The sequence below is a fragment of the Salvelinus namaycush genome, chromosome 2 (genome assembly GCF_016432855.1).
Source record: "Salvelinus namaycush isolate Seneca chromosome 2, SaNama_1.0, whole genome shotgun sequence".
Lineage (NCBI taxonomy): Eukaryota > Metazoa > Chordata > Actinopteri > Salmoniformes > Salmonidae > Salvelinus > Salvelinus namaycush.
In genome coordinates this window covers 33,545,959-33,571,294 of record NC_052308.1, presented here as the reverse complement: position 1 = coordinate 33,571,294, position 25,336 = coordinate 33,545,959, and the positions used below count along the sequence as shown (strand labels likewise).

Below are 25,336 nucleotides of genomic sequence, written 5' to 3'. Positions count from 1 at the left end.
GAAGTTGTGTTTTACAGATGCCAGGAGAACGATACCTACCCCAATGCATAGTGCCAACTGTAAAGTTTGGTGAATGAGGAATAATGGTCTGGGGCTGTTTTTAATGGTTCTGGCTAGGCCCCTTAGTTCCAGTGAAGGGAAATCTTAACGCTACAGCATACAATGACATTCTAGACGATTCCGTGCTTCCAACTTTGTGGCAACAGTTTGGGGAAGGCCCTTTCCTGTTTCAGCATGACAATGTGCACAAAGCGAGGTCCAAACAGAAATGGTTTGTCGAGATTGGTATGGAAGAACTTGACCGGCCTGCACAGAGGCCTGACCTCAACCCCATCAAACACCAGGCCTAATCGCCCAACATCAGTGCCCGACCTCACTAATGCTCTTGTGGCTGAATGGAAGCAAGTCCCCACAGCAATGTTCCAACATCTAGTGGAAAGCCTTCCCAGAAGAGTGTAGGCTGGTATAGCAGCAAAGGGGGGACCAACTCCATATGAATGCCCATGATTTTGGAATGAGATGTTCAACGATGAGGTGTCCACATACTTTTGGTCATGTAGTGTAGTTGCGGAATGGATAGAATGGTACTTCGTTCTAAATTCTATGAATGTGGTCTAGGAAACCATAAAATATATAACCTATATAACTAGAATGTGGGAACTTTGGTAGTGACCAACAGGCATAGACAGTTAGTAAGGTGACTGGGCGTTGGTGAGTACACATATCTTTATCAGAACTGTCTAGTTTTTAATTGTAGAGGTGTGGTAGACTGTAGAGCAATGTTCCCTCTAATTCTTTGGGGCACGTAGCAAATGTGAGGTCTTGTGAGCGGAAACTTGAACATTGTGGAATTTTGTGCAACTTCCGGCATGCGCTTACAGTGAACACTGAGGCTGTACCCTTACAGTTTGAGACAGTAGGCAACAGGCTATTGTGGCTATTTGAGCATAATGTAGGCCTACCAACAAAACCAATTGGGCAAATCACATAAAATGTTCACATGGAAATAGCTTTTGATTTCTATGATATAGCCTACAGTATGTTGTGTTCAATTGCATGAGACTTATTTTTTTTGTTTTTACATTATCCAGGTCTTGACATTAATTAATTATTTTTTTACTCAGTCTGTAACACCATGGGCCAAATAGGTGACTGTAAATTGCATTGTATTGTGTTGTATGATGCAAGAAACCACTTTACAAAATACTATAAATTATTATTAATTAAGCCTACACAATTTTCTTCATAACACATTTCATATTTCATGGAGCCTATATTACAATTTTTTTTTCATAATCCAGTTAATACAAGGCTCCACTTTTTCGTGTACATTACACCATTTCTTTCATAATGCATTTTATACATGTCGAATTCTATGAGGATTGCCAGATTGGAGAAAAAATACAGATTTCTTTGTTTTGTTTTTGTGGTATCGATGAAGGTATTTGATTGGGGAATGGAAATACATTTTTATGATGGGAAATTATAATACACACACACACTTACACAAATATACACACACACACTTTGATTGTACTCATGTTATAGCCAACTAGATTCCTGTATTAATTATCTTCATCTGGTTAAATGTTTGTAGTTTGCATGTTTCAGTAATTATTAACTTGGTTAAATAGTTGTAAATCTCTGCTTGATTTAGCTTTGGTATAGTTGGCATTTTTATACATATTCAGTATTTCCACTGAAGAAAGCAATAATTAATCAACACACTACTGTAAATAAATGGACACTACCTGCTATTAAACGGAAATTGCTCTACGTAAATAAATGGTGAGAAATGCTCAGTCTGAAGTCATTCGGCTATGGGTTTCACAGCCCTATAATAATGATACAAATTATATCACCTTAAAAAAGGGTTTCTTTACAACCTATGGGGTATAGGATGTTGGGAATAGTGGCATAGGAGTCTGAAATTAATTAAATACCCTAACCCTAAGCTATGTTCAATGTCAGCAGACATTGTAATAATGATAAAAGTCACAGAGGGTTTTCTTCTGAATAACTGGTCAGGGCAGAGCACTTTCCATTCAGCTTCAGGCAGCGTTGATGTAAGGCTCTATCCCACGTGTAGTGATTACTTCTATCCGTCACGCCCATTGTAGCTTATATCAATGTAATTACACCCAACACAATGTTGAAAAACAGAATGCTTCCCACCACTAGATCACATAACTAGACGTGAGATTGACACGACCATAATAATCATCATGAAACAGCCTTGGAAGTTCCATAAGTATAAGCCAACATAATTCTTTATTTTAACCTGTTTAACTGCATTGATATGGCTTAATTGATCATAGTCCAGATTCGTTATAGTTGAAAATGCCATGAAGGTACACAAGAGGAATTTAAACCAAACAGATTTTTTTTCCAGGTCTTTTGTTTCCCCACATTTATTGATGAATTAATTTCCCATCAAGAAAATGTATCCCCATTCCCAAATCAAATACCTTCATCGATACCACAAAAAAACACAGAAAAATAGTTTTTTACTCCAATCTGGCGACCCTCATAAAATCCGACATAGTACCAGTATCCCAAAGTATTAAGCGAAAACAAGCATAAAAAACAGCATTGGCATTAAATAATAAAAAATAAAAAACGTAAGGCAACTATAATGTTATATGTATTTCGGTGACAACCTGGTTGATTAACAATATTGGGTTGTTAACACGTTTGTTTTTTATATAAATAAATGTGGGACAAAAAAAAAGCAGTGTAGAACACGATTGCCCAAAATCTATCAAAGTGCTGACTCGTTGGCCCCCCCAAATGTTTTTTTTCTATCAATGAAGTCGCACAAAAATGTGTGTCTTTTCCTACGAATTAAATCACACCATTTTTTGGGGTCTTTTCACACGAATTAAGCCACACAGAAACACACGAAATCTGCTGAAATATCACAAAATCTGCTGAAATACTTATTGTGTATATTTTTGCACGAATTGAGCGTGAGATTGTGTTGCTTGTAGGAAGCAGTAACTCCCCATGTCTGACCTATACTTCTCTATAACTGGGCTAATAACTTGTCAACTAGCAGACTCGTTTGATTTGTTTTGTTACATTGAAAAGGGGATGATATAATGTTGATTCGATCACAGGAAAAACGGTGATATATATAGTGAAACTAATGGGGCGAATTCAGTTAAATTCAATCTCTTGCGTCTCTGCACGTCATTGGCATATCTTCTGCGCGGCAGTCCTGCAGGAAGTGCGCGGCCGCTGACGTGCGCAGTTTAGAGGGAACATTGCTGTAGAGGTGTTTGTTTTACAATGTTTAAACCTTTATGAACTGTAAATGTAATTAAACTGACAGCAGAATATAAAAAATAAAAAATGACATTCATTGATCCATGGATATATGGATGAGGCAGGCTCTGTGGTCCCTGTTTGAATAGATAGATCCTGGCTAGTCTCAAACGATCAGAACGCATTGACCAATCAGAGGGCTTGTCGGAGTGGCTGAGATCCATACAGGTCAGGTTTAGTCGGTGGAGCTTAAGTCATAGCAACCACGTGAGTTGATGGGTGATGCTTCATGCTTGAATCACAAAAGTAATGTCATACAGTGCATTCGGAAAGTATTCAGAACCCAGACTTTTCCAAATTTTGTTACGTTACAGCCTTATTCTGGATTTTTTTTTAAATGGCATCATCAATCTACACACTATACCCCATAATGACAAGGCGAAAACCTTTTTATTTTTTACATTTTTGCAAATGTATAATTAAAAAAAAACAGAAGTACCTTATTTACATAAGTATTCAGACCCTTTGCTATGAGACTTGAAATTGAGCTCATGTGCATCCTGTTTCCATTGATCATCCTTGAGATGTTTCTACAACTTGATTGGAGTACACCTGGGATGCCATCCCCACCAAGACTCTTCCTAGAGCTGGCTGCCCTGCCAAAAGGCACCTAAAGGACTCTCAAACCATGAGAAACATGATTCTCTGGTCTGATGAAACCAAGATTGAACTTTTTGGCCTGAATGCCACATCTGTGTCACATCTGGAGGAAAACTGGCGCCATCCCTACGGTGAAGCATGGTGGTGACAGCATCATGCTGTGGGGATGTTTTTCAACGGCAGAGACTGGGAGACTAGTCAAGATCGAGAGAAAGATGAACGGAGCAAAGTACAGAGAGATCCTTGATGAAAACCTGCTCCAGAGCGCTCAGGACCTCAGACTGGGGTGAAGGTTCACCTTCCAACAGGACAACGACCCTAAGCACACAGCCAAGACAATGCAGGAGTGGCTTCGGGATAAGTCTCTGAATGTCCTTGAGTGGCCCAGCCAGAGCCCGGACGTGAACCCGATCTAACATCTCTGGAGACCTGAAAATAGCTGTGCATCGACGCTCCCCATCCAACCTGACAGAGCTTGAGAGGATCTGCAGAGAAGAATGGGAGAAACTCCCCAAATACAGGTGCGCCAAGCTTGTAGCGTCATACCCAAGAAGACTCAAGGCTGTAATCGCTACCAAAGGTGCTTCAACAAAGTACTGAGTAAAGGGTCTGAATACTTATGTAAATGTGATTTCAGTTTACATTTTAGAATAAGGCTGTAACCTAACAAAATGTAGAAAAAGTCAAGAGGTCTGAATAGTTTCCGGACGCACTGTATGGTAGAGACATGGGGTTTGGACTGTTGTTTTTCTTACTGAATTGAATGGGCATATTTGTGTAAACCTTTAATTAATTAATCATTTTATGGGTGAACACCCTACTATATGTTTATGATTAGACTGATGTAACACTACCCTAAGTATTATGTAATACTGTGTCACGCCCTGACTTTAGTTATATTTGTTTTCTTTATTTTTTGGTTAGGTCAGGGTGTGACAAGGGTGGTTTGTTTAGTTTTTGTCTTGTCTCGGGTTTTTGTTTATCTATGGGGATTTTGTATGGTCTAGGGGTATGTAGGTTTATGGTGGCCTGAATTGGTTGGCCTATTTAGGTTGCCATTTTCTATGTTGGTTTTGTGGGTAGTTGTTTTCTGTTTTGTGTGAGTACCTGACAGAACTGTTGCGTTTTGTTCCACTTTAGTTTTTTGTTTCAGTGTTCAGGTTATTAATAAACATCATGAACACGTACCACGCTGCGCTTTGGTCTACTCCTGCTTCCTCAGACGAACAACGTTACATACTGTATAATATATTATGTACATGGGGCTGTACTGACAAAATACAAGTTAATGTGGGTTTACGGTTCAAAATGTATATAGACACAACACATTTTTCCTAAAAACTACAACTCCCTCCATACCTCATACATCTCGTTCCAGATAGGGTTGAGGTTCTCCTTGATCACATGACTCTTAAACTTGACCCCTCCGATGTTGATCTTGACGTAAGGGTCACTCTTGCCCTTCTTCAGGCCACCCATCAGGTTGTCCTTGGCGATAAGATTCTGGGCCTCCAGTAGGTGGATTCTCAGCACCCCCTAAAAACAAACACTAGTAACAAGACTGCACAAATACAGCAGTATAGCATGACATACCTAATTCACACAGTACTGTATGTGGTATTGTACTGTATACCTCAAAAGAAAACAACTGTAATAATGGCCTTCACTGGCATACTGTATCTCACCTCAGAGCCAAAGCTGGGATCAGGGTTGGTGTGTGTGGGGAGTGTTTCAGGAGGACTGGGTTCCTCAGTGAGCTCCTCAGGTACTTTCCCAGAGACCATCTCAGTAGCTGTTACTCTCTTAGCCTTCTCTGGCTCTGGTGCTTGGATAGAGGGAAGGCTGGGGACTGGAGCACTGGGAGTGTCCACTGAACTAGACCTGAGCAGACTTGGTGGAATAAAAGAGAAATTGGTTAATCGTGTGTGTTTGTGTGTATGTATGTATTAGTACACCCTCATTTGTTCTACCTCTTCTGCACTGTGTCTCTCTCCAGTCTCTGTTCAGCAGTAGAGGCGGCTCGAGCTCTGGGTTGATCTGCCCTCTCCACATCAATCTCACACTTCTTGGGACACAGCAGCTGTAGTAGAACAACACATTTAATAACACCACCATATAACCTTATCACAAAATATCATGCAGTGAATTAACACACGTCTAAAGTGCCTCCTACAGAGTAATAGAGTGTTTGTTAAGTGCAAGTGTGTCTCACCTTGAGTTCAGCCCTCAGTAGAATCTGACTGTCAGGTGAGGCTCCATCCAGACTCAGCCACTGATCCAGGACCAGATCTGGTTCTGACAGCAGCTCTCTGATTGGTACCACCAGAGAACCAATAGGCAAGGTCCAACTGTGAGACAACTAGAGGAGAAGAGAAAATGTAAGATGGATGAATGACCTCGTAATTCTGTGAAGAGTATAGTACCCTTTTATAAAAACCCACATCTTTAAGCTCTGATCTAAAAAAAAATATTTTAACATACACACTTACCTTCACTATGAGGAGCTCTTCTCTGGGGTCATGAACCAGGAAGTAAAAAGCCTCTTCCCACTGGGGTGAGATGGTTCGATCACACACCTTAATAGAGATAGAAAGGAGGCATGAGCAGTAATTCACTGTCACAGATCAAAATATCAAATCAAATTGTATGCGCCATATACGTGAAATGCTTACTTACAAGCCCTTAACCAACAATGCAGTTCAAGGAATAGAGTTAAGAAAATATTTACTAAATAAAATAAATAAAGAAATAAAAAGTAATAATAAAATAACAATAATGAGGCTATATACAGGGGGTACCGGTACAGAGTCAATGTGCGGGGGTACAGGTTAGTTGAGGTGATTTGTACATCTAAGTAGAGGTAAAGTGACTATGCATAGATAATAAACAGCGAGTAGCAGCAGTGTAAAAACAAAAGGGGGGGGGGGGGGGTCAATGTAAATAGTCTGGGTGGTTATTTGATTAATTGTTCAGCAGTCTTATGGCTTGGGGTAGAATACCATATTAATATTACATATTATTTTTAAGACACATTGAATGGTTTTACAGTGTCATATGTCAAATTTTAACAGGACACATTGAATGGGTTGTCTGTCTCACCGTAGTTTTATGGGAAGTCCCCCCCACAACAAGTTCAGCTCCCACTTTTGGCTCCTTCCCACTCTTCTTAAGCTAGAAACACACCACAATAAATAAACAAACACACTACATGTGCACAAAAGAGGCACCCAGGTTCATATGCAAAATATAATTAGTCCTCTAAACATAAACATCATTAACATTATCCCTGCACACAAAATCATAAGACCCCCTCCAAACTGAGAAAGAGGTGCAAAGACTCACTGGCAGGCCGTCTGCCCTCTCCACAAACACAAAGAGTAGAGCCATAGAGGGAACCGCCTTGTTGTGGTAGGACTGCCTGGACTGGAACTGGAACACCTTAGGGACATTTACACAGGTCACTGGGTCTGTATGGCACTGTGTACAAGAATGCATTACTCTGATGGCAGTGTGTATAATGATTTTATTTATTTTTTATTTCATTTAACCAGGCAAGTCAGTTAAGAACAAATTCTTATTTACAATAACGGCCTACCCGGGCCAAACCCGGACAACGCTGGGCCAACTGCGCGCCACCCTATTGGACTCAAAAATCACCGCCGGTTGTGATACAGCCTGGATTTGAACCAGGGTCTGTAGTGACTCCTCTAGCACCGAGACGCAGTGCCTTAGACCGCTGTGCCACTCAGGAACCCCATGACACGTTACACTACTGTTTAATACTGCCTATTATAAAGCTTATGTTTTGCAAAAGAGATTCTCTGATCACAATACGATATCTCTATTAAAAGAGGAAGAAGGACTGACCTGGTCCAGTATGCCTGGTTCTGATACTGTAGGTACCCACTCCAGTACCAGGTGAACACGACCTGACTTCACATCATTCAGAGTGTACCACTGGAACAGAGAGATAACAACTCAGTGTAGTCTACCACTGAAACAGGGAAACTAATGAGCTTTTACATAGGATGGTAACATATGCAGTGATTTGTTTGTGTGAAGGAAAGTATGAAGTCATGTTAACTCTGATGCAGGCAGGCAGATCTCACCTGGTCAGTGTATTGAGAGGTGATGATATCCTTCAAACTAATCTTCAACCTGTATAGGTACATAGGAATATCAGGTTAGAGTGCAAACAACTGTACAAACAAACGGAATATGGAGCAAAATCTAATCCGTGGGAGTAGTTACATGTCCCTGCCCAAGGGGGTGCCAAAGTCACCACACATAGAAATCTATCTAGCTCCCAGAGACTACGTTTGCATCCCAAATGACACCCTAAAGTAGTGCGCTATATAGAGAATATATTGCCATTTGGGTCACAAGCTGCATACCTGCCCATGAAGTCATCTTTCATGTCCATGTCCTTATCAAATATCTCTACATGGAGCTCCTGGCCAGGCAGCGTGGTCAGAACCACCTGGGAGACAACACAACACACAACAACAGCTTCAGTTAAAGCAATATTCTACATACTAAAACTGGAAACACACAGGGAAGCACTGAGATTTTGAGGTCACCTAATATTTTCCTCTAAATAATGGGTAAATACTCATTGGTAGACTGCTGTCCTGGTTGTTAACAGTGTTCATTTCGTCAACAATAACTATGACGAAAAATATTCGCCCCATGACCAATTTTTCCTATCGAAAGCTAATGACGATAACGATGTGAGATGCCATGTAAAAAACAATAAATGTAAGAAATGAGTTTTCATTTTAGTTGACGAAAATGTGACGAGACGAGGATTTCACGTGAGACTAATGGACATTCAATTTGACATGAAGCTCCTTTTCTTCTGATTTGTCCAATCATAAACATGAATGCCTTTGCAGAATATTTAATGCAATCCTCTCATTGGCAGAATGAACGTCTTTCAGTTGCGCGGTCTGGCTCTTCCACACAGCTCCCGGGATGTCACTTCAGTCACTCGTCAATCTTTTGAACTGGTGCGCATTCAGGACACTTTAGTTGTAACTAACCTAAACTAGAAACAATAATGTTTACTCTCTCTTACTGTCATGTGGGCTATTTCTGCTTTGATCACATCAGAAGCTCTATGTTATTCATCTGTGTTGTCGCTCTCGCGCTTCGCAAATGCGACCGCAGTAGTTTTTTCCCCCGATTGGAAATATGAATGCTATTTGCTGAATATTAGGAGTACAGTAGCCTAACATTTCTGGCATTGTTGGAAAGCTCCGATTCTCCACCTGTTAGGGGATTCATTGTTATTTAGCCCAAGGTTTATGATGGGGAGAAAAGAGATGTATAACCTAAATTGTTTACCTGTAGCCAAGGCTTTGTAGCCTATGGTAAATCATGGCTGGCAATGGTTACAATCTGCCACAATAGCAATGTGCCAGCTATACGAGGGGATAGTAGGTCTAGTTGGACAAGGCTATCTTAATGTGCACGTGATGATATAGATTATTTCATGGGGGGAAAATGCAATAAAATTACTGTGATTAAAACTAGACTAAAATTGTCCAGAGTTTTATCCGACTGACAACAAAAACTAAGGATGAAAATACTCAAATGTGACTAAGTCTAAAAGGTAATTTAGTCATAAAGACTAACACTAAAACTACATCTAAAATAGTTTTCAAAATTATCACTGGTTGATAAGCACTCTTTCTATGGTTCTGTTTTCTGATGACCAGAGGCCTCCTTGAACTCATTATAACCCTACAGTGGTATGACTGTCCGTTTTAACCAAATACTTTATTTGTTTTGTTAAAATGTTCCGACTTGAAAATGAAGATAATATTAGGTTGATATCGTACCTCATAAATCTCGTTCCAGGTGGGGTTGAGGTTCCTATTGATGACACGACTTTCAAAGGTCTCACCCCCGATGTTGATCTTAACATAGGGGTCACTCTTGCCCTTTACCATGCCCCCCATCATGTTGTCCTTTGGGACCAAATTTTGGCCCTCTAGAAGGTGGATTCTAAGCACCCCCTAAAACAACAAAACACTGAAATTCATCATAGACTCAGACTCTTCAACATTACAATCACACTTTAACTTGGTTTAATTGTAACTACCTTAGTTTCTAACAATAACATGTATGTCCATGTATATTACATGCTTTACCTCTGTGGCAAAGCTGGGGTCATGGGAGGTCTGTTGGGGGCGTATCTTTGAGAGACCAGCTGCTAGGCTAGCTGCCTCTGTAGAGGAAGTGGGAATGTTCTCCTCATCCAACCATAGCACCTGAGAGAGAAAGGGAGAGCGAGAAACAATGAGAGAGAGAGAAACAAAGAGAGAGAGAGAAACATAAGAAACAAAGAGAGAGAGACAGATAACGAGAGAGAAACAAAGAGAGAAACAGAGAGAGAGAGAAACAAAGAGAGAAACAAAGAAAGACAGAAAGAGAGAGAAATAAAGTGAGAGAGACAGATAGAGAGAAACAAAGAGAGAGAGAGACAGATAAAGAGAGAGATAAACAAAGAGAGAGACAGAAAGAAAGAAAGAAAGAAAGAAAGAAAGAAAGAAAGAAAGAAAGAAAGAGAAGAATGCATTACACATAGGGCAAACTGAGCTTTAGAGATGTGCATCCATCTTACTGTAGGTTGGGATTGAGAGGAGGAACCTGTTTCTTACCCTGAGTACAGTGTTGATGTAGATGCGGCTGGCTGGGCCAGATTTGTCAAGCTGGAACCACTGGTCCAGAGACAGGTTGGGGCTAGACAGCAGACGGGACAGCGGGATGGACAGGCTACCTAGAGTCTGAATCCGGTCGTTGTCTTTCACCTGGAAGAGATGGGAGGATAGTGAGAATGTTCAATGAAGAATACACACATAGGAAAGAGTGTGGTCATTCAACAGATTGCTATGAGGAAACAGACAGAAATAATGCATTCAAATAATAACAAATTGGTGCAAAACATGTTATGGAGTTAGAATATCAAGGTACCTGAATGTCTATTGACTGCTTGCGTGGATCTGGGATGAAGAAGGTGAAGGCATCCTCCCACTCTGGGTTGATTGTCGTCCAACAGGTCTAAAAACAGTGTTAAGGAATAGAGAGAATGCAAAATAGGAGTGGGTTTGACTTCAAAGCAAAGGGTTATGATAGTCTGTTACTATGGTAGCCCCGTTTGGTCCTTTGTTCCGCTATAGGAGCCGGATGGAATAAGTCTCGTAAGTCACTACTCTGGTAGTCTTACCCTGCTCTCTCGAGTGATGTCCTGCACAGACAACTGCACCATGGGACTGGGTTCTTTGTTGCCCTTCTTCATCTAAAACACACACATACAAACACACATCAACATATAAAACACACAAACAACGTTAACACTTTATTAATGTAGCACTACAGGGGGTTTTGTTTCGGCCCAGCACTAAAATCATTTAATTCTACTAATCAAGTTATTGATAATTAGATTTGATTAGTTGAAACAGATGTGTTTGTGCTGGGTTTGTAACAAAAGCCTGCACACTCTGTAGCTCTTCAGGACTAGGGTTGGTAACCACTGGCATAGATGTTGCATAGCAACCGCCGAAAAACAGTAGAAAGAGGAAACAGAGTTGAGTGCCAAGAGTTTCAGGAAGTCTAAACACAGCACCACTATGGGTGTGTTTCATTCCAGAAGGTTGTTCCCTCTCCTTGGCTCCCATTCACTTCCTTTTGCAGATCAGACAGGACTGGATAGGTGAAAACAACATGTCGTGAAAGCTAGCCTTTAAAGCCGATGTTGCAATTATCTCAGATCAGTGATGGGAAGTGAACAAGGGCCGAGGGTAGGGAACAACTCTGTGTAACAAGAACCCTAGTGACAGTTACAGCGCTACCCTCGCAGCCACAGACAGGATGCAGCTTAAGGGCTGAGAGAGGAGGAGGAGGAGGGGGGAGGTTGACAAGGTGTGACTCACAGGAAGGGCTTCAGCCTTGTCCAGATACACTGCCAAGATGGCTGCCGAGGGGGGATCAGAAGTCTTACTGGACGCTGTCAAGCTCTTGTTCCTCTGAAGAACCTGGGAGAGGAAGGGAGAGGGGGAGGAGTTGAGAGGAGGGGAGAGGCACTTAGCTCTAAGTACTTTTCATTCTGCACATTCCTTCACTACAGCTCACTGCCAGCGTACACAGTCACCACAGTGTATAATCAAACACTACGGAATGGGCCTCATACTGCTGTAACATTAACTTTGGGAGGAATATTATGATAGGGAGGATACGGATGCAGACCTGCTCCAGTCGCTCTGTATTGGGCAGCAAGACCAACCACTCTAGTCTGAAATGGACCCGTCCTGACTTGGTTTCTTTCAGGGTGAACCACTGAGAAACAAAAATACAGATTGTGATGACAAAGTAGTGTCTAACCGTGTCAGACATTCAATACTCAAAATAACTCACTTCATCAACAACTGTGGACTTCTTCACGATACCCAAATCTATCTTGGTTCTGTAGGAAACGGCAGAGTGGGAGAGAGACAAAAAGAGAAATAAACAAAAACAGAGAAAACAAGACAATGGAGAAAAAGAAGGAAAAGAGATCCAGCAGTATTTAAGGAAGAGAAGAGAACACTACATGTAAAACACTAGGAGACGTTATACTCTTTCTGCTCAGTTACAGGGCTAAGTGAGGTGAAAGGGAAGGGAAACAGTCAAAAGTGGCAGTGTGGCACACAGAAACCCATGGACAGGCAGATGTAGCTACCTCCCCAGGAAGTCATCCTGGTCTGGGTCTTTGTCATACACCTCCACCTCCAGCTCCTGACCTGGTACTTCATGGACTATGACCTGACATACACACATGAACATACAGTTGCATTCGGAAAGTATTCAGACCCCTTGACTTTTTCCACATTTTGTTACATTACAGTCTTATTTTAAAATGGATTCAATAATTTTTTCCCCTCATCAATCTACACACAGTACCCCATAATGAGAAAGCAAAAACAGGTTTTTAGACATTTTTGCGTATTACATTTACATAAGTATTCAGACCCTTTACTCAGTATTTTGTTGAAGCACCTTTGGCAGCAATTACAGCCTCGAGTCTTCTTAGGTACGACGCTACAAGCTTGGCACACCTGTATTTGGGGAGTTTCTCCCATTCTCTGCAGATCCTCTCAAGCTTTGTCAGGTTAGATGGGGAGCTGCACAGCTATTTTCAGGTCTCTCCAGACAGGTTCGATCAGGTTCAAGTCCGCGCTCTGGCTGGGCCCCTCAATGACATTCAGAGGCTTGTCCCGAAGCCACTCTTGTCTTTGCTGTCTGCTTAAAGTCATTGTCCTGTTGGAAGGTGAACCTTTGCCCCAGTCTGAGGTCCTGAGTGCTCCTGAGTGCTCTTTTCATCAAGGATCTCGCTGTACCTTGCTCCGTTCATCTTTCTCTCGATCCTGACTTGTCTCCCAGTCCCTGCCGCTGAAAAACATCCCCACAGCATGATGCTGCCACCACCATGCTTAACCGTAGGGATGGCGCAGGTTTCCTCCAGACATGATGCTTGGCATTCAGGCCAAAAGGTTCAATCTTGGTTTCATCAGACCAGAGAATCTTGTTTCTCATGGTCTGAGAGTCCTTTAGGTGCCTTTTGGCAAACTCCAAGCGGGCTGTCATGTGCCTTTTACTGAGTGGCTTCTATCTGGCCACTTTACCATAAAGGCCTGATTGGTGGAGTGCTGCAGAGATGGTTGTCCTTCTGGAAGGTTCTCCAATCTCCACAGAGGAACTCTGGAGCTCTGTCAGAGTGACCATCGGGTTCTTGGTCACCTCCCTGACCAAGGTCCTTCTCCATCGATTGCTCAGTTTGGCTGGGGAGTAAACATCTAGGAAGAGGTGGTTCCAAACTTCTTCCATTTAAGAATTATGGAGACCACTGTGTTCTTGGGGACCTTCAATGACCTTCAATGCTACACACAGTACCCCATAATTTTTTTTTGGCACCCTTCCCCAGTTATGTGCCTCGACACAATCCTGTCTCGGAGCTCTACGGACAATTCCTTTGACCTCATGGCTTGGTTTTTGCTCTGACCTGCACTGTCAACTGTGGAACCTTATATAGACAGGTGTGTGCCTTTCCAAATAAAGTCAAATCAATTGAATTTACCACAGGTGAAGTTGTAGAAACATCTCAAGGATGATCAATGGAAACAAGATGCAACTGAGCTCAATTTCGAGTCTCATAGCAAAGGGTCTGAATACTTATGTAAATAAGCTATTTCAGTTTTTATATTTTTCAAACATTTCGAAAAACCTGTTTTCGCTTTGTCATTATGGGGGTTTGTGTGTAGGTTAATGAGGAAAATAAGTAATTCAATAAGGCTGTAACGTAACAAAATGTGGAAAAAGTCAAGTGGTCTGAATACTTCCGAATGCACTGTACACAACACCATGAGGACCAACAACACAGAGACAATGTGGCTCTTTACTCTATGATTACTCAGTTTGACTGTGTGTCATTGGCAGAGTGATTGTTTTGTAAAAAAACGAATTAACCTTAATAGACAGACATACATAGGGGAATCCCCACATTGCTACTGGACCAATGCATTCTCTACCAAGTAATGCATTCTCTCCCTAAACAAATAATTGGAAATTAAGACATGCCGTTTTGCAACAGGAAATGCAACACTAACATGTGGCAATGACATTCAATGAAATAGGAATGAGTGATTTTACGCAATCCTCTGGCTCCTGGCCCCCTCACCTCGTACATCTCTCCCCACTTGGGACAGACAGTGTTGTCCACAACGTGGGAGTTGAAGGTCTGAGGACCCACCCTACACAGGGCGTAAGGGTCAGACAGCCCTGCTATCACCCCCTTAATGTAGTTGTCCTTAGCTGGCAGGTCATCAGCCTCCAAGAGGTGGATACGCACCACACCCTGAGAGGGGGCGGGAGATAGAGAGAGCGGGGGAGAGGGAGAGAGAAATAGGGAGAGAGAAAAATAGAGGGATGAGAGGGCACAGATACAGAGTAGGAAGGAACAATGAATTATTTAATGGGGAGGGAGGGAGAGGAAGAGAGTGAGAGGATTGATACTGGTATAAGCTCTACTGTGTGTAACGTCTGTATATCAGTTTGGCAGTCATAAGCTCAGACAAGACACATAGAGTCTGTGGTCTGAGTAAATAAATGTGTGTGTTTGTGGAGAGTGTTTGTGGAGAGTGTGGACTCACCCTAGGCAGAGGAGAGCGAAGCTGGGCAACGTGCAGGTCTGCTACCAGGGGAACAGTCAGACGGTTGGGCAGAACCAGGTGGGAAGCTATGGCATCCATTATCATGGTGTCAGACATAATGCTGAGAAACACAGGAGAGGGAGCACTCGACTTTATATATACAGTAGACACATGGAAGTGCACAAACATAGTATATCAAAATACAGCAATATCATAGCATAGCACTGATTGTATCAGTTGGGGCATACAGTAAAGTATAGCTAAGTGTTACATGAAGTGAATTATCATCACATGACATAGTGACTCCAATTACAGAACAATAACAACAGACAAAGTCAGACTCACTTCAGACCAGGGATGTCCAGTAAGTTGGTCAGTCCAGTCCAGTTGATGTCCAGTTTCTATAGGACAGGGGTGAGGAGATGAGGGAAAATATGAGGAATGTTGGGGTTTCAGACATCCAATACAAAGAGAAAGAGAGATACATAACACATGAAGGCATGTACAGTAGAACAACACACAAAACAATGAGGGTTCCGCAAAGGTTCTTTGGGAAGGGTTATGGTTCTATGTGGAACCATAATTACTCAAAGAACCATTTGAGCTCTTCAATGGTTCTTTTCAGATCAGAAAATGGTTATTTGCTCTTCTAGTGATGATTCAAATGTACGGGCGATGGCTCATTAGAATATTTTGGGGTGTGGTTTGCACACAGCTCTTTTTGTGCAACTGTGAGTGAGGGTGCCATTCCAGTTTATCTAATGTGTTGTGTTATGCCAACACACATTATATATATGACTATGGCCAGTGACAGTGTCTTGTGTCACTTGAGAATGGGGAGAGTTCGGGTTCAATCCCGGGCTGTATCACAACCGGACGTGATCGGGAGTCCCATAGGGCGGTGCACAATTGGGGAGGGTTTGGCCGGGGGACTTTACTTGGCTCATTGTGCTCTAGCGACTCCTTGTTGCGCCTGCAGGCTGACCTCAGTCTTCAGTTGAAAGGTGGTGCGGCTGGCTTCCAGGTTAAGCGGGCGGGTGTAAAGAAACGCAGTTTGGCGGGTCATGTGTTGGAGGACGCATGACTCGACCTTCGCTGCCCGTTGGAGCAATGAGACAAGATCGAAATTGTGGAGAAAAAAATAACCATAAAAAAGGGTTCTTATATAGCCACAAAAAGGGTTGTAACCATAGTGGAACTTTTTTAGTGCTATATAGAACCTTATTTAATGGTTCTTTATAGAACCTTAGGAAAGGGTTCTTTATAGCACAATACAGGCTCCATTTTGAACATAATGAGCATGGTTCTTTATAGAACCTTCCAAAAAGGGTTCTATATAGCACCAAAAAGGGTTCCGCTATGGTTACAAGCCAAAGAACCTACCTGGTACTATTTGGAACCATTATTTTTTCGTGTGAAGTAACAGGGAGTGTGAGATGGTGGAGTGTTGGGAGTAAAGAGGATATGAAGGGAAAGATGGACAGACTGATGGTGTTAAGGAAAGAGGGGGATGGTTCCAGCTACCCACCGGCCTGCGGATAAAGAACATGGTGACTGCGCCCACGATGGGGACATCTCCAATCAGAGGCTCCAGAATCACCCGCATCATCCCATGCAGCTGGGAAGAGAGAGGAGGGAATACATTAATATAAAATCGCAAAACAGACATAAGATTTATAAAAACACTTATAGGGATTTATAAGTATAGACTGTGAATTATTTGTTTATACATACATACAATACCAGTCAAAATTTTGGATACAACTACTCATTCAATGGTTTTTCTTAATTTTTTACTATTTTCTACATTGTAGAATAATAGTGAAGACATCAAAACTATGAAATAACACATATGGAATCATGTAGTAACCAAAAAAGTGTTGAACAAATCAAAATATATTTTATATTTGAGATTCTTCAAAGTAACCACCCTTTGCCTTGATGACAGCTTTGCACACTCTTCGCATTCTCTCAACCAGCTTCATGAGGAAGTCACAGTTGTGCCTTGTTAAAAGTTAATTTGTGTAATTTCTTTCCTTCATTATGCGTTTAGCCAATCAGTTGTGTTGTGACATGGTAGGGGTGGTAAGAACAGCTCAAATAAGCAAAGAGAAATGACAGTCCATCATTACTTTAAGAGATGAAGTTCAGTCAATGGAGAACATTTCAAGAACTTTGAAAGTTTCTTCAAGTGCAGTTGCAAAAACCATCAAGTGCTATGATGAAACTGGCTCTCAAGAGGACCGCCACATGAAAGGAAGACCCAGAGTTACCTCTAATGCAGAGGATAAGTTCATTAGAGTTTCCAGTCTCAGAAATTGCAGCCCAAATAAATGCTAGTAACAGACACATCTCAACATCAACTGTTCAGAGGAGACTGCGTGAATAAAGCTTTCATGGTTGAATTGCTGCAAAGAAACCACTACTAAAGTACACCAATAAGAAGAGACAGGCTTGGGCTAAGAAACACAAGCAATGGACATTAGACCGGTGGAGATTTTTGGTTAAAATCGCCGTGTCTTTGTGAGAGTACGTGAACAGATGATCTCCGCATGTGTGGTTCCCACCGTGAAGCATAGAGGGGGAGGTGTGATGGTGTGCTTTGCTGGTGACACTGTCAGTGATTTATTTAGAATTCAAGGCACACTTAACCAGCGTGGCTACCACAGCATTCTGCAGCGATACACAATCCCATCTGGTTTGCGCTTAGTGGGACTACCATTTATTTTTCAACACACCTCCAGGCTGTGTAAGGGCTATTTGACCAAGAAGGGGAGCGATGGAGTGATGCATCAGATGACCTGGGCTCCACAATCAACCGACCTCCCGATGGTTTGGAATGAGTTGGACCGCAGAGTGAAAGAAAAGCAGCCAACAAGTGCTCAGCATATCTGGGAACTCCTTCAAAAGTTGGAAAAACATTCCAGGTGAAGCTGGGAGAATGCCAAGAGTGTGCAAAGCTGTCATCAAGGCAAAGGGTGGCTACTTTGAAGAATCTCAAATCTCAAATATATTTTGATTTGTTTAACTTTTTTTTTCTTACTACTTGATTCCTTATGTGTTATTTCATAGCTTTGATGTCTTCACTATTATTCTACAATGAAGAAAATAGTAAAAATAAAGAAAAACCTTCGAATGAGTATGTGTGTCCAAACGTTTGACTGGTACTGTACATTAAAAATAAAGACGTCATTTCTTAGTTATGTTTTAACATTATATTATTGTGTTACCAATATCTCTTCCTGCCTCTCCCTTTCTCTTTGTCAGGTCAATACCTTATTTTCTCCCTATTTTCCATAATATCCCACAGCCTTATTACAGACTAGAGAGAAAATAAAACATACCTGTATTCCCTTGACTCCTGCTTTGCAGAAATACCTCTTAACCTCCACATTGATCTCAACATTTCCAACATAGCTGCAAGGTAAAAGAGAAGGATACTGTAGCACATTGCAATAATTGGTCCTTGTATAATGGTTTTGAACTTCCGATTTTGGAAGAGAGAGTGAATGGTGCCTCTGAGGCCTGGAGGAAAGTTAAACATTGAAGGGTTGAAGGTCACCTGATGTACACATCCAGCAGGACTTGTCCCCTCTCATTCTCTGTGTGTGCTTTTACACCCACCACCTTCATGGCCTACAACACACATACAGCATAGCCAACAAAGAACATACACACACCAAGAGAACACAATTATGTAAGACTATGAAAGACCATAGACCAATATTGTCCATCTCAGTGAGAGTGAAAGAAAATCTTGTGTCATGTATAGTATGATGAGACCTGTAGCAGTGTGTGTGTGTATGGGGGATGTTATCTTAGAAGTTACCTTGTCCCCAAAGTCCACCTTAGTGAAGGTGAGGGTCTGGAGGTGAGTGCTGGAGGCACGGATGGATGGAGCGATGGTCTCCACTAGCAGCTTTTCCAGATATTGACCCACAAACGGCCACACCTGCTGCAGGATCTGAGTTGGGGGGACAGGGAGAGGAGCAGGGATGATGGCTATAATTAGTGTAATGCACACCAGGTAATTGCTTTTCAGCAATACTAAATCAGGTTATTGCAACATTTTCTCTGAGGGAAACACAGATAAGACTTGTTCTACCCCTTGCTACTTCAGGAGTTAATGTGGAAGCACAAGCACACCACTCTCTAACGGCAATAGGCCTACTACTTTAAAATGTCTCAGCTTCAAATACCCAGGCATGATTATCTTATGGTGGTCGTACTCAATGTGTCAATAAGAACTAGGGCAACATGCATGTGACAGATTAGACTTCAGCTGTGCACACGTCTGTCTTTTCCATGATAGACATAGTTTCACATATTCAGGATTCTGGGCCCACCCGTTACCTGTAGATCTGTTTATGTCCAACCTTCACTGTTTAGATAATATGGTTCCTATTGGGCAAGGTTAGTGTTAGGACGTAGACAAACACTATCCACGAAACCCATCCACACTCCATTCCCCCAGGGGGCAGCAGCAACCTTGTCCAGGTGCTGAGCCTGGTTGATAAGCACACCAGGTGCTGCCAATTAAGGCGATCGTCGGTCAGTGTCCCAGTTTTGTAAGCTGTGAGGCTGCTGGTAAAATTGATTCAATAGTTTTCCCCCCTCATCAATATACACACAATACCCCATAATGTCAAAGCAAAAACAGATTTTTAGACATTTTTGCAAATGTATTAAAAATAAAATTACAGAAATATCACATTTACATAAGTGTTCTGACCCTTTACTCAGTACTTTGTTGAAGCACCTTTGGCAGCTATTACAGCCTCAAGTCTTTTTGGGTATATATATTTTATTTAACTAGGCAAGTCAGTTAAGAACAAATTCTTATTTACAATGACGGCCTAGGAACAGTGGGTTAACTGCCTTGTTCAGGGCCAGAACGACAAACTTCTACCGTGTCAGCTCAGGGATTCGATCTAGCGACCTTTCAGTTACTGGCCCAATGCTCTAACCACTAGGCTACCTGCAGCCGCAAATAATGCTATAAGCTTGGCACACCTGTATTTGGGGAGTTTCTCCCATTCTTCTCTGCTGATCCTCTCAAGCTGGATGGGGAGGTTGGATGGGGAGCGTTGCTGCACAGCTATTTTCAGGTCTCTCCAGAGATGTTAGATCGGGTTCAAGTCTGGGCTCTGGCTTTGCCACTCAAGGACATTCAGAAACTTCTGCATTGTCGGGTTCAAGTCCGGGCTCTGGCTTGGCCACTCAAGGACATTCAGACACTCCTGCATTGTCTTGGCTGTGTGTTTAGGGTCATTGTCCTGTTGGAAGGTGAACCTTCACCCCAGTCTGAGGTCCTGAGCAGGTTTTCATCAAGGATCTCTCTGTACTTTGCTCCATTCATCTTTCCCTCGATCCTGACTAGTCTCCCAGTCCCTGCCACTGAAAAACATACCCTCAGCATGACGCTGCCAAAATCATGCTTCACCATAGGGATGGTGCCAGGTTTCCTCCAGACATGACACTTGGCATTAAGGCCAAAGAGTTCAATCTTGGTTTCATCAGACCAGAGAATCATATTTCTTGTGGTCTGAGTCCTTTAGATGCCTTTTGGCAAACTCCAAGCGGGCTTTCATGTGCCTTTTACTGAGGAGTGGCTTCTGTCTGGCCACTTTACCATAAAGGCCTGATTTGGGAGAGTGCTGCAGAGATGGTTGTCCTTCTGGAAGGTTCTCCAATCTCCACAGAGGAACTCTGGAGCTCTGTCAGAGTGACCATCGGGTTCTTGGTTACCTCCAAGACCAAGGCCCTTCACCCCCGATTGCTCAGTTTGGCCGGGCGCCCAGCTCTAGGAAGAGTCTTGGTGGTTCCAAACTTCCATTTAAGAATGATGGAGGCCACTGTGTTCTTGGGGAGAATGCTGCAGATTTTTTTTTTGGTACCCTTCCCCAGATCTTTGCCTCAACACAATTATGTATCAGACCTCTACAGACAATTCCTTCAACCTCATGGCTTGGTTTTTGCTCTGACATGCACAGTCAACTGTGGGACCTTAAATAGACAGGTGGGCCTTTCCAAATCATGTCCAATAAATTGAATTTACCACAGGTGGACATCTCAAGAATGATCAATGGAAACAGGATGTGCATCCTAAACTCAATGTCAAGTCTCATAGCAAAGGGTCTGAATACTTATGTAAATAAGGTATCTGTTTTTTATTTGTAATACATTTGCAAAAATGTATAAAAACCTGTTTTTGCTTTGTCATTATGGGGTATTGTGTGTAGATTAAGGAAAAATCATAATTTAATAAATTTTAGAATAATGCTGTAATGTAACAAAATGAGGAAAAAGTGAAAGGGTCTGAATACTTTCCGAATGCACAGTATACTGTAGATGCGTGCTATAGAAAGAAATTACATCTGGGTTCAGTCTGCAACATGAACAGCAAGGGTTTCTGGGCAATGGCACCTAGAGTCTGCTGATGCCCCTGTAGGGAAATCCAACTCAAATATCTGCTTTGTCTAAGAGATAGCTGTGCTCGGACCTCGTGTTCCCATTGTAGCGAAAATCATAATTTCAGTCTTGGCTGAGGCCTATTCTTAGAACACAGGCCCAGCCTGGTTTTGCAGGCTGGGCCACTACAATGGGTAGGCAGTCATTGTAACTGACTTGCACAGTTAAAAAAAGGTTCAATTTAAAAATAATAAAAATAATTTGCAGGGCTGGAAGAGACAGAGTGAAAGAGAGGTTGTGGGAGAAGGGACAATTGTTGCCATTTGATTGGATTTTAGGGGTTTAGCTGGCCCCTCCCTCTTCCTGTGAGTCAGGCAGCACTAATATGGAAAGGTTGACAGAGTGGCCTGGGCCTGCTCTGCTCTCTACTGTAGGAGGGGAGAAAGCTGCCTACAGCCCAGACACAGTGGCGAGGCTACTGGGGTGGGCGTCCCTGCTGTAACATGGCAGCGTACAGGCAGCAGCACTAATCACTCAGCTACCATGCCCCACCACCCATCTATCAACATAGCAGCTGGCTCACAGAGACAGCGATAGGCATGTGTGTTTGCTGTGTGTTTAATGGGAGAATGATGAATAGGGTTTCTCTTTGCACTCTCTAAAGGGCAGGCATTTGTAAGCGGAGAGGTTACCAGATGAAAACTGATGTAGAGAGGTAATGTCGCAGTACCTTATTGAGCCATTCCACCTTTTCCACATCTGGGAAGTTGACCTGTGAGGAATTATAAATAAATACATCAGTGACAGATTTAGGAGGAATACAGGAGTTGTCTTATCATGTACATAATGAGTTGTATAGCTAGGGTTATCAGACTAGCTTTTCCCAGTGCTTTTGTCTGTGTTGTTAGTGAATGCCACAACGGAAACTTTCTACATCCGTGGGACAGGAAGTGGGTGAGAACGACATAAGTGCACCATCATCTCAATGCCTTCTTTTGGCACTAAACAGAACTCCCTTATAGTCAGTGCTTGACTTGGGCAGGAGCTCACCGGAGCTGAGTACCGGCACCTCAAATGTTCTACCGCTTGAGCTCCTGTTCCTCTTATAGAATATTAGCTCAAAGTATTGTGGAGCTCCTGCACCTAAATATAAACAGTACTGGCACCCAAAATGAGTACCGGAACCTATTTCAGTCAAGTACTGATTATAGTTTAAACAAACACCATTCTTCACTCCAAACAGATTTGACACCCCAAACAGATTCTTCACCCCAAACAGATTCGTCACCCCAAACAGATTCGTCACCCCAAACAGAATCTTCACCCCAAACAGATTCTTCACCCCAAACAGATTCTTCACCCCAAACAGATTCGTCACCCCAAACAGATTCTTCACCCCAAACAGATTCTTCACCCCAAACAGATTCTTCACCCCAAACAGATTCTTCACCCCAAACAGATTCTTCACCCCAAACAGATTCGTCACCCCAAACAGATTCTTCACCCCAAACAGACTAAGTGCTAAAGGTTATGTTGTGACCAGTAGCTTGTTTATTCCCCTTATCTGTTATTCTGAAATAGACTCATTCTCTGACTCACTCCCTCCTTTTTTCCCCTCTTAGTCCCGTGGGAAGACATATTGAGAATTGCCTAATATAGAAGAAGCTGAGGAGGCGGAGGAATCATACATAGGGAGCAAGAGAGATAGAGAATTAAACTGTAGAGAGAATGGAGAGAAACACTGTAGAGAAAAAGAGAGCGCATCAAAAGACCACGCCTCAATCAGTACATCTCAAATGGTCTTCAACATCTATACCTAGGCATCAATGGTCTGAGTGCTTCAAATTATTACCTTACGGGAAGAAAAATCAATTCTGTCTCAGCTCAGCTGCATGGGGATGATGACATAGGGCCTGCATACAGTATACCAGCTATACAAATATTGGAGGCAGTTAGAGCCAGGGATTTTAGCATGTAGATGTAATAACTGTATAATAACATTGTTGTCCCTATGTTCAAATGATGTTAATGTTTCCTAGTGCACAGTAATCATTTCGATCAAATTAGCTATGGTTTAGGATACATTTGCGAGGATATATTTGGTCCTTTGATATGTTCTGTGTGTGGAACAGACTGGCTCGCTAGGACCATAGACCTAGATAGGTGGAGGAGGTCGACTTGTGACATCTGATGGGGGGGAAGGGGACCACAAACATAGATAATGGAGCACCTTATCAGTGACCAATGGTTATCAAAGTTATCTTACCCAAGCAGGGAGATCCTTTTTACTTTTGAACATTTTCATGTCTGTATATTGTTGTTCGTTGTCATTGTGATGAATGGCGGACCGCAGACGAGCTTCTTTTGCCTCACGTGAGTGCTTCCATCCCGTGTAGACCATGAGCCCGAACACCAACAGACTGGTGCTAACCCGGTAGTACCCTGCAAGATAAACGGGCAGCAAGGCACCTAGGCACTTGCCGAATGTCCAAAGAACCGATACAGCGTCAACACCTTGTGGTTTGGGGGTTTCAAGTTCTAAACTATTCGGTGTATTCTTTTCGGAATGGGCCGACCCAGATGCGTCCTTGGTGGATTCTCCTTGCCCCGAGTCCGGATTTTGCATCGTGGCGTTTTCTGACAGAAAATGTAAGCTAGCGCAAATTCTTCAATGCCTACTTTTCAACAGACTGCTATCTAATGTAGGCTACAACTCAGTACTGACGAATAGGCTAGGTATCTAGTCGATTTTAAAACTGCATCTCTATATCTTCATAATCCAGCCAGTCTTCTTAGCGGGTAGTGTACGGGTACTGCCAAATGTAGACAATGCGTGGCATTAAACGTTGAGTACACAACTTAATAAGCCATTAACTAAAACATTACAATAACACATTTCAATACGTAGCTAGCTACTCCTCCATGTGTTGTCTTTCAAGGAGGAAAAACATATGAACACACTAGACTAGGCCAGGGCTGTGTTCTAGAATCTAGCCAGTGCCGTTAGCAGAACCAAAATACGCCCAGCCCATAAAATGAAAAGGATTACTGCTATCTGGCATTCTTTGGACGTCCCTTCCCTTAACCATGAAACCATTACCAGTTAAAATGTATATTTCAATGTGGTGACGTCAGAGTTCGACGTCTTAAGGATCCCAGATAGCAAGGACCGAAGAGAAAAGCAGCAGTCGAATTATTTGACTCATTCCTGACTTCGCATGCTTGACTTGTCATGGGTCGATAGTTGGCAACTAAAGGTTAGGGTTGCGGAAAAACTGAAGCGAACTGTCACTGCGTGCTGAAGTGCCGCGAAAGCAGTATTACATTGATCGAATCTGTAAAAATGTCTATGAAAAATCCTCCCACCCCGGGCATCTATTTCGGTTTGAGAGACAGAAAGGCACAGCTGCGGGGGAAATTTACACATTGGACCCCCCCAAAAAAACATACAGTAGGCCTAGGCCTATTCATTATGTTTTTCAGAGTTGTACCCAAAATTACCCATAATCAATACAGAAAAGCAATTCAGAGACTATAACCCATGCACTTCTGTTTATTTTACACTTGCAGAGCTCCTATTCTTTCCCAATCCCCCAGTGGCGATTTTAGTACATCTTGGTGGGGCAAACATCTGCATTTTGGAGCTGCCTTTGTCAAGAAAGCAAAAAAGAGATCATGTTTGTATGCAGCTTTATTTTTTCATATATATTTTTTACATTGTTTGCAAACTGCTCCACCTGCCCTGAATGACAGGTCGCCAATGCAATCCCCCCTAAAGCCTGTACCAGGGTCATGGCTAGATGGTACAG

General features: G+C 42.4%; 1 protein-coding gene across 2 annotated transcripts in view; it reads right to left on the bottom strand.

Annotated features, from left to right (window-relative positions):
• The window catches only part of esyt1b (extended synaptotagmin-like protein 1b), a 36,194-nt gene extending 11,704 nt beyond the window's left edge, over positions 1-24,490 (bottom strand). Inside the window, exons 1-28 of one of the 2 annotated variants that reach the window (XM_039011559.1) lie at positions 23,794-24,490; positions 22,258-22,299; positions 18,946-19,080; positions 18,679-18,752; positions 18,461-18,533; positions 16,645-16,734; positions 15,462-15,517; positions 15,117-15,237; positions 14,645-14,821; positions 12,650-12,732; positions 12,346-12,394; positions 12,178-12,267; positions 11,865-11,966; positions 11,159-11,230; positions 10,906-10,992; positions 10,593-10,742; positions 10,083-10,202; positions 9,771-9,947; positions 8,322-8,407; positions 8,037-8,085; positions 7,795-7,884; positions 7,270-7,365; positions 7,027-7,098; positions 6,417-6,503; positions 6,140-6,286; positions 5,898-6,007; positions 5,613-5,817; positions 5,287-5,463 (exon numbers count right to left, since the gene is read on the bottom strand). In XM_039011559.1, the coding sequence (XP_038867487.1) occupies positions 5,287-5,463; positions 5,613-5,817; positions 5,898-6,007; positions 6,140-6,286; positions 6,417-6,503; positions 7,027-7,098; positions 7,270-7,365; positions 7,795-7,884; positions 8,037-8,085; positions 8,322-8,407; positions 9,771-9,947; positions 10,083-10,202; positions 10,593-10,742; positions 10,906-10,992; positions 11,159-11,230; positions 11,865-11,966; positions 12,178-12,267; positions 12,346-12,394; positions 12,650-12,732; positions 14,645-14,821; positions 15,117-15,237; positions 15,462-15,517; positions 16,645-16,734; positions 18,461-18,533; positions 18,679-18,752; positions 18,946-19,080; positions 22,258-22,299; positions 23,794-24,153 (3,177 nt within the window). In that variant the 5' untranslated portion in view covers positions 24,154-24,490. The remainder of the gene's footprint in view (positions 1-5,286; positions 5,464-5,612; positions 5,818-5,897; positions 6,008-6,139; positions 6,287-6,416; positions 6,504-7,026; positions 7,099-7,269; positions 7,366-7,794; positions 7,885-8,036; positions 8,086-8,321; positions 8,408-9,770; positions 9,948-10,082; positions 10,203-10,592; positions 10,743-10,905; positions 10,993-11,158; positions 11,231-11,864; positions 11,967-12,177; positions 12,268-12,345; positions 12,395-12,649; positions 12,733-14,644; positions 14,822-15,116; positions 15,238-15,461; positions 15,518-16,644; positions 16,735-18,460; positions 18,534-18,678; positions 18,753-18,945; positions 19,081-22,257; positions 22,300-23,793) is intronic. The other variant, XM_039011563.1, reaches the window with a different exon arrangement.
• Positions 24,491-25,336: the final 846 nt, after the last annotated feature.